Source organism: Stegastes partitus, unplaced genomic scaffold, assembly GCF_000690725.1.
Source record: "Stegastes partitus isolate 25-593 unplaced genomic scaffold, Stegastes_partitus-1.0.2 Scaffold1011, whole genome shotgun sequence".
NCBI lineage: Eukaryota > Metazoa > Chordata > Actinopteri > Pomacentridae > Stegastes > Stegastes partitus.
The window spans coordinates 57337-66663 of NW_007578742.1; the positions used below are offsets into that span (position 1 = coordinate 57337).

The window sequence follows — 9327 nt, forward strand, 5'->3', positions numbered from 1 at the left end:
ATGACATTTAACAAGTCAGCTATAATGAAGTAATGAGTGTAAAATCTTCGGCCCCCTCCATGGATGTATATTCTTGGATTCAGGGTGGATGCTTTTAATTTAGTAGGTGGAGGCTACCTCCCCTGAGAGATGAAGACATTGCGTGTCTCCGTAGTTTACTCCCACCGTCGTATGTTAAAGTCATCCTGCTGTACATCCTCTGTGTGCCATCATGCTTCCTCCCCTTTTCATCCCCTCCCTCGGTCCTCCTCTCTTTCTGGCAGACAACCTCCGGAAAACACAACAAGCATTTCTCCAGATGTGTGCGTGCGTGTCTCCTCTGATACCACAGCTGTCCGCCCAGCCCCGCAGCTCGTCTGTGTGCGTCGGTGTGTATATTTGCGAGTGTGTCGGTCCGTCAGTCCTGCGGTGAGAAAACACAATGGTGATCAGCGGTGGGAGGCACAAGTTCAGACTGAGCATTCCATGACATATTATGTATCACAGCTAAGGGACTATCTACGTACTGTAGCCAAGCCAGAGTGAGTGTTTTCTGCTCTGTTTGCTTGGATATGTGGGTCAAATTAGCAGCTCAGTGTTGGAACACAACTCTCCAGGAAGAACAGTGTTTACAGATGGTTTTTGCTAAATATAAGCATCAAAATGTGGGTGAAAGGTGCAGATATCTTCCACTAGAAGTGCGTGTTGGAAAGCTTTGGTAATCCCCTCCTCGAAAACTCTCCAGTGTCTGATTAGGGCGGCCTGCGACCGCCTGAAACCAATAATGTGACATCACGCCGCCACTGGCCAGATGTGTGGAAGTGAGAACGGAACCCTGTGTCATGATTGGACTGTTTTCATATATTGAATTAACCACTGTTTGTCTAGTGTCACACTGCCAACAAGGCTGCAAGCATGTGATGTCTGTGAGGCTGTGTTTCAACATTTTGAGTCAAAAAGCTGGCGAATGGCACTGCTGATGTTAAACACATTTTTCTCATCTTAATCCACTTCCAGACCGGCATTAGCTCCGCGTGAACAACCTCCTCCGTCGTGTGAATGGGACCAGGCTGGTGGCACAGCAGGCACAGTGGCACGGTCATTCAACAAGGTGCTGTCTGCCTTCAGATGTGCACCAAAACATTCAAACCATCGACAGCTGAAGTAAAAATGACTCTCAGTATGTCGTTACAGTTGCACCTGTCATGGGGTTGGAGTATATGAGGCAGCACATGACGAAGGTGTTAGAAGCAGGAAAAATAGGAAGCGTTGGTGAAGAACTGAGAGACTCACATCGTATTGGCTGGATCACAGGATCAGAGCGTCTCCAAAAAGCTTGTGGGGTGTTCCTGGTATGCAGTGGTTAGTATCTCCCAAAAGAAGGACACCTGGTGAACCAGCGGCAGCATCATGGGCACCAAAGGGTCACTGATAGGTGTGGTGAGTGAAGTGTGTGGTTTATTGCTCAGAAAAGCTACTGCAGCACAAACTGCTGAAAACCTTGATGCTGGCTGTGATAGAAAGCTGTCACAGATCGCTGCGTTTGTTTCTGTGTAGCCGCGGACTGATCAGAGTGCTGCTGACGGTGACAGCGGTGGAACTGGTAGAAACAGGGTTTTCCTGGTATCCTCCAGCAAATGCAGCTGAAACTGGTGCTTCTCAGCTTAAGGTCAGCACTTTTCAGAGTACAAAAAGGGGAGCTTTTTGTACTCAGGATGTACTTTATGAAGACGGCAGGAGGCAGCATGATGCTCACGGCAACGTTCTGCTGGCAAAACTTCATAGCAGCTACGCAGGACATGACAACAGTTTAAAGGTGTTAATTTGAACTCTAAATTCCCAGACCTCTGTGGACCGTGCTGGAAAAACAAGTCATGTAGGCCCCACCTGGTAACTTCCAGAACTTCCAGGATCTGCTGCAGGACACCTTTTAGTGGTCCTTAGACTCGTGGCCACAGTGTTTTGGTGGCATGAGGGAGACGTATGCAACCTTAGCTTCTTTTATTATCTTTTTATTTAACAGTGGTCTCCGGGAAAACTCTTTAGAATTGACTTTGGCATCTGAACGGCCTTCCAATTCACAGATCTTTAAGCCAGTCCAGATCGTATTTCATTGCCTCAGCGGTACCTGAAGCAGCAAACCACCAGCGCCGCAGCTCCAAACCTTTATGGCAATGCATCTAGCAGTGAAGACATTTCACTTGAAACCCCAAATGGCAACCCCCCGTGGTGGTGCTAAAAGAAAAGATCACCAGCGTCAGTCGTTTTAAATCTTCTGGTGACCGTAAATGTTTATGTGAAATTTCATGGCAATCCGTCCGTTGGGGTCTGAAATATTTCAGCGTGGACGTAAGTGGTAGACCGACACTCTTAGTGCCGCGTCGCTGGTGTGGCTGAAAAGTAAATCCAAAATTCAAACACTGTGCACACGCACTGTATTTGTTCTCCTAATCACTCCCAGATTTCTCCTGCTATTCTTGTGTGTTCATGCACACACGTAAACACAAGACAGCAAACAAATCTTTAGGCGTTTATGCTCCAGTTGTTCATCGTCTTTAATCTCAGATATGTGTGTACCCAAGCACGCCGCTTTAAACCAGTGACGAAATGATGATGAAGAAGTACAATAAAACGTATTATTCCAAACTGCTCCTTTAAAGTTCAGCCAAACTTTGATTTTACTGAATTTGGCAGTCGATTGCTGTGTTTAAATTAGGTACTGATTTGAAATAGAAAGAAAAGGGGGAGAAAAAAAAAAAAGAGTTTCATTTCTTTTCAAGATTACATCAATGTTTAGTTAAGAACTGTGGCTCCTTCTTCTCCTGGATCTGACCTCAGTGATTAAGTGAGTATGAAAATGAGTTTTCTTCGAGCCAGAAAACAAATTCATCCCAAATGCCAGTGCTAGGCTCAGTTGAGGGGATGAATGAATCACGCTGAGGCTGATTACATGGAGAGCTAACCAAACATCCCTTTATTAAACTCGATCATGTGGGCAGCGTGATTCGAATTCATCACACAAACTGTGATGCAGTTTGATCTTTGGCTGTAGTTGCATCAGTGCTCACAGGATTCAGTCTGTGTTCTGTTGTTGTGTTGAGCAGCAGACCTGAGCAGTGACGCAAAATCAAGACGCAAACAAGTTGCTAACAGTTCACACGGACAAAAGAAGCTTCCACAGTTTCAAATGCTAATTTATGTCAAAACTGAGCTGAATTGACTCCAGCTGTTGTCATCTACCCAAACCGGCTAACCTCGCTGACCTCATGGTAAAAACTCACAGAAACATTTCTCCTGTGCTGCCATCTAAAGGTCATGTACAGTTGTAGCTGCTGGATCCCAGGATAGGAGACCTTTATATCCATGCTGGACTGAGACCAGTACCTGAGGCTGGCGCGCAAAACATAAAAAGCACCACACCGTGTATTTTATTCGATCAGCAGGCGGTTTTTGCAATAAATAGCCAATGTTCCAAAAGTAAACACTTCATCTTAATGAGATGCATCTGAACTTTATTGAGAAAAAGATCATAAAAGAAAACAACTTCAGAGTAATTATATTATCGCAGTAAATCACATTTCAGTGAGAATACCAGGTGGTGCATGGTGGATGTGAAAATTTGTCCTCGCAGTGGTCATCACATCCTGCATGAACCCGTTAATCATGCTAGACAAGCGTTTTAGCTTCATCGAGGGAGGAGGTGATGATTGTTTTGGCCAGTTGGTGGGCTAATAGATGAAGGTCGCCATCGTCTGATGTCTGCTCTCTGTTTTTGGCCCTCAAGACCCAGTCCATGATATCACATGACAGAGCGTCTGCAAACGCCTCCATATTGGCTCCTCCTTCAAAACTGTGTCTTGCCAGGTCCTCTGTGGACAGTGAATGCATCAGGTGCTCCATTAAATCCACCTGATGGTCGCCGATGGCAGCGTCTGAGCTCGTCTCTTTCTCCTTCGGGGTTGGCGGAGGAGGCGAGGGCAGGAAGACCTTTGCCAAGCCTCCCTTCAGCTTTCGTGCGAAGCTGTGTCTGCTCCGCTCCAGCTCGGGGAGGAGAGGGGTGGTTGGAGGGGCGTCGGGGTAGTCGAGGGATCCCACAAGGGGAAGCTGTGACTGGGATAGAGGCGGATGACTGGGCTGGCTGCAAGTCTGCAGATCTCTAACCGGATCCATGTCTGCGTCCAAGTCTTTTTCTTTTGCAGGTTTATCCACCAAAGACAGCCTCTCAGCATTTTCATGATCCATCTTTACGCCAGCTGACCTTGAACTCTCAGGAACCTCGACGTTTCCACCTCGACACACTTCCCTCAAGGCAATCTCAATCACCGCTGACGCTAAGTCTTCAGCCAACATCTCATGGTCTCGGTTCAAACTGGCCACCTCAGCTTCCACCATTTCCATTTGGCTTATAAATGACTGGATAATGTTCTCTGCCGTATTTTGGGCGAACGCCTCAAAAGCCTCAAAGTCTAGGGGGCTTCTCTTGTGGCCTTTAGGAATGCCAAGGTTTTGCTTAGTGGGCTCTGGCACCCTTGAATCTGCATTTACTGTCTGCATGGGATCTGTGAAGATAAAAGCAATAATCTGAGTCAAAGTAAAGGAAACGTCGCTTTCCCTGCAGCCTTTTTTTTTGTGTGAACAGAATATGGTTTGAACTGCTGCCTTGTTCACATAATTTGTTAATTTATGTATTTTTATTTGAGTAAGTGTTGCCAACGTGTTCAGTTAAAGCCAAGCAAGATATAAATATTTCCCTTAAATGGTGCAGCGTTTCACGTTCACTCTCCTCCGTACCAATACTTTTGCATTCCTTGCCTGTTTCAGATTAGAAAAGAAATAGATAAGCTGTGCTGAAAGAATGCTATATGTACAAGAAACAGCAAGAAACAGAGTGTGTAGGCAGGCATCACGCGAAACTAGAGGTAGAATGACAGACAGAAAGAACAGAAAGTCCCCTCCGCGGCCCGAGATGGAAATAAGATTGAGGCTTCAACCACAGCCTGTCACCATATGAGCTGTCAGGCAGCCAGGATGTGACAGGCAGGAAATTCAGTTTGGTTTGAGAGCAGCACAAAAAAAAAGCGCTTTTCTAAACTCAGTCGTGATGCAGGTCGATCGATTCATAGCTGTAATCTTAGAATGTTACATGAAAGTCGTCCAAATCTATTTCAACACCAAGAAAAAACAGATTTGGACCAACGCACGAGTGTTTAAAGGGGTCTTTGTTCCACAAACTTTGACTCAGCGAACAGGAGTGTTTGTTTTCACATCCAGTGAATTACAGAGCCTCCACATGCAAACACTTTAATGATATAAAACAACATGGAGACTTGTGCTGCTGTCATTGCTCTCCAGGGTCTGTTGAAATCAATCTTTGCTTGGATATTTGAAAGCGTTCTTCTCCTCCTCTAATGCTCAAAGAATAGTTTGGTGAAAACACTGATTTTCTTTCTTGGTGGAGGTTCGACGAGAGGATTTCTGCTCTCTCTCTCTCTCTCTCTCTCTCTCTGTTTGTATATCTAATATAAAACTTCAGCCAATTAGCGTAGCTTAGCACAAAGACTGGAAACACATTTCCTGGCTCCGTGCAAATGCAACAAAATCTGCTTTCCACCACCTTCAAAGCTCACTAATCAACTTTGTACCTTGTTTCTTAAACTGCAGAGTAAAAGCAACACATTGTTTTTTTTTTTTTTTACTGGGGATCATGTGGCGAGCTATTGCTTGGCTGTACGCACATGAGGTATTGATTTTCTCACATAACTGTGCCTTCAGACTTTTAAAAAATGAGACAAAACACATTAGCAGAAGCTGCTGAACTCGGCAGGCCTCAGCGCTGGTGGACAGTAAATCTTTGTCCAGCTACAACACGAACCGCGTCAGAGCGTCTGATTTAAACTACTTGAAATATTTCTCTTCTCACTTTACCAGACCTTGCCGCTTGAGGTTAGCTGGGTGAGAAACTGGAGATGGAGGCAGGCTGTGAGGCGGCAATGTGAAGCTGAGCATAGCTCTGTTAACGGCTGCTCCTCTTCTTTGGTTCGACTGCAGCAACGGCCCTCCTACAACTATTGAATCTAGCTGTGAAATTCAGGATTAGCATTTTACGACCATCCAGGCTGGACAGCTGGAAAAGAACGCTTTGATGGATATGTGATGTAAACTTTGCAAAAGTGTGCAAATAAATAAATCAGTTTTCTGAGACGTAATGTACTCCAGGTGGGGTGATTCCCAAACTCGCCCAGAGATCCCCTCGATTTAAGCTCCGTTTGTTTTCATGCAGCCAAAGCGAGTGACGCTCCGAACATCACAGAAGCTTCATTTCGGTCCATGAGTGTGATGTTTCAGACTTAATGACATGCCGCACTGTCATCGCGTTCTGTGACTCATTCAGTCGATGACAGCCTGGCCTCAAGCGGATCGTAGAGGAGGATGAAGTAGAGAGTGAAGCGCAGATGTGCAACAAATACAGCTAAAACAGCTTCTCCTGGCAAAATGACTTTGACACCGTGATGGGCAGAGGACCGCTGACAAGATGCTTCCTTTGTTTCTGGGTGTTCCTTCGATCTGATGACACCAACACACATCTGATCCACTCTCGTTGGACACACAAAGTTTCTGCATTCGTGCTCACAGGAACAAAGACAAGTGATGGAAATGCCTCATTTGACCTTCTATCAAAACTTAATGTCTTACCACCACTATTTTTAGTGTTTTAACACGCTGTGATATGAAAACTCTCAAGAGAGCATTTAAGGTTTCACAGTCCGCCAAACCTATCTTGACGTCGCATCATCTTTTGTTTTATATATTGTAAGAAATCCGCCAAGAAACTCTGGACAGAAAGGAATTCATGAAAGATGAGATAAAGATTCAAAAAGAGGCAAATAAGTTTGCTGTGTTGGATTTGAGGTATGACGGATCAAAAGGGCAACTTATGATTTATAACCACAGCTGGCAAGACGCAGAGGGATTCTTGAGGGCAACGAGGATAAGCTTGTAGCCAGAAGTTACGTAAATGCACAACAAAATATGAGAAAAAAAGGAAAGGTGGCCTAAAACGCCTGCATGGAACTTACCGGTTAGCATCGGAGTCACAGCTCTGAGCTTGAACGTCTCCAGTGCAAGTGAGTTTACACGGAAACGGTTTGAGTTTTACTCACTTCCTGAGTGAAAACTCACAGAAACCTACCTCGATGACGACATGAGGAAGTGATGAATTCATCAACATTATGCAAACCTACGCTGTGCTAAAATTATTCTCTCAGCTTCATTCTTCTCATTTTTTCATGAGGTTAAACAGAAAATGATGAGATGACGAGGGGAGGAAGAGGAAGAGCAGTCCAGATGTAGAACTGTGCAGTAGTTTATGAAATAAGGTGTTTAGAGTTTAGTGCACCGCTACAAGAAGTACTCGGATCCTTTACGTTACCTAAAATACTCAGTTACAAGTAAAAGTCTTACTGTGGAAATGCTACTAAATAAAAGTCTTAAAGTACTTAAAGGTAGAATTAGTGCAGGAAAAAACTGTCCCTGTGAAAAATAGTCGTCAACATGCGTAGCACCAAACGCTATCTTCAGGTTTAAGGAGCTAGAATCATGAAATATGAGGACTTTTTTTTGCATTAGAAATAACCTAAATATAGCTAATAAACGTTCTTTATATGTTTTATATCCAATGTCGGAGTTTGTAAGTTACCAGGAGCTGTCATGTAGCTCCAGGTGAGGATATAGTTCAGTATTTCCCTTTAAAAAGCTCCAAAGGAAATCATCAGTAATCCCGTTCCTATATTCCACCACTGGAAATGAATATTGTCGGGATTACCCTGAGTATTTAATTTGTTAACGTTAGTCGTGTTTCTCTGTTGGAGCTCTCGGCTCAACATCTGTTTTGAACTTGCTCGATAAACACTTCTGACTGGACTTGACAATTTCAACAATTCCACAGTCTGATCAGTTTAAGCAGAGGTTAAACGAGGAGTTGTAATGTGGGCAGCTCAGCGGTTTCACGGTTGCCATTGGTGCACATGAGCAACAATGAAAGGCAAAATCTTTGTGCAGACCAGAGCCTCCATACAATACACTCAGCCCAGATGTTGGCCTGTGATTGATCATTTGAGAGACTGTGCACAAACAATGACAAAGTCTGATCTGCGCTGACAGCGATCTGCTCTGGATGTGGCAGCTGATGACAACGTCCTCCTAAGTGCACTTTATTGTTCATCAGATTGAACAATGGCGGTGGAAGGCGACCACCAGAAGAACACATCAATGTGAATGAGGTCATTTCCATTTCAATAGTTACATCAAAAGGGAATCAGTTGGCATCTATAGTGTTGACGTTCCTGAAGTTATAGCTGGAAAATGATCAAACGAGCTTGTTTGACAGCTAACCTAATGTTATCTATCTTATCTGAAGTACATCTAAATAGCATTGACAGCGATGATGTTTAAGCAGAATGTCAGGACAGTTTCCATTCAGTAACAAAATGAGATCTCCATCGTTTCCGTCTGCATTGTCTGATGAAAGAAGGGCTGATCTACAGGCTGGCTTTTGGGGAAACCCGCTGACATTACAAAGGGAAAACCTGCAAGTTGCGTCATTTTATTGACTCTACAGCTGTAATTGCTGAAGAGCTTTTAGACCTAAAGGGACAAATAAAGTGCATTTTACTCCATTTGTGAATAATTAGGACTAGAAACTTGCTGAAGGTGGCTGTGGTGAAGCTGAGCGTCCCCTGTTGGCTGAGCCCCAGACAGCCCTGACCCAGCGTAACCTCCGGCTTTAAGTAATTTTCTGTGAAACATCGCCTCCGTGACCCTGAATTTATTATCCTGACCACACCCATTTCTTTGCAGCTTTAACCAAATCCTTAAAATTATAAAACTATTCCTCCCAAGCTCTGAATGAGACACGAGCAATCTGGCAGAAAGTGCTCTCATATGAAGGCTTTTTGTCTTGGATGAGGACAACAGGAAGGGGAGATGAAATGAAAGTAGTGTTGTGCGATGATATCTCTCCGCAGACTTCATTACATGCCAGATTGCACCGCGTGAACCGCCGGCCTCGAAGCTGCTTCAGAGCATGCTGTTCAAATAAAGCGAACGTGGGCCGAATGTATTAATGGACCAGGCCGAGGGACTTGTTTGGCTTTTTGTGTGCTGCACATTGGAACGAAACAAACCGAGGAATGTTTGTTCACCTCGGATATTAATGATAATAATGTCGTATCCAGGGAGAGGTAATGGTGCAATTAGAGGGTGTGTTCAGAGATAACAGCTCTGTTCTCCGGGTCAGAGGACGCCTGAAATGAATTCATCTAACAGTTATTACAGATACGTTTTACAGCC

At 44.4% G+C, this 9327-nt stretch overlaps 1 protein-coding gene across 1 annotated transcript; it reads right to left on the bottom strand.

The window, feature by feature from the left end:
* Positions 1–3464: 3464 nt before the first annotated feature.
* Positions 3465–7122, bottom strand: LOC103367070 (uncharacterized). Its single transcript, XM_008294983.1, has 2 exons — positions 7056–7122; positions 3465–4538 (listed from the first exon to the last, which is right to left on the bottom strand). Exons 1-2 carry the CDS (start codon positions 7063–7065, stop codon positions 3646–3648), a joined length of 903 nt encoding a protein of 300 aa, XP_008293205.1. The 5' UTR covers positions 7066–7122; the 3' UTR covers positions 3465–3645.
* Positions 7123–9327: the final 2205 nt, after the last annotated feature.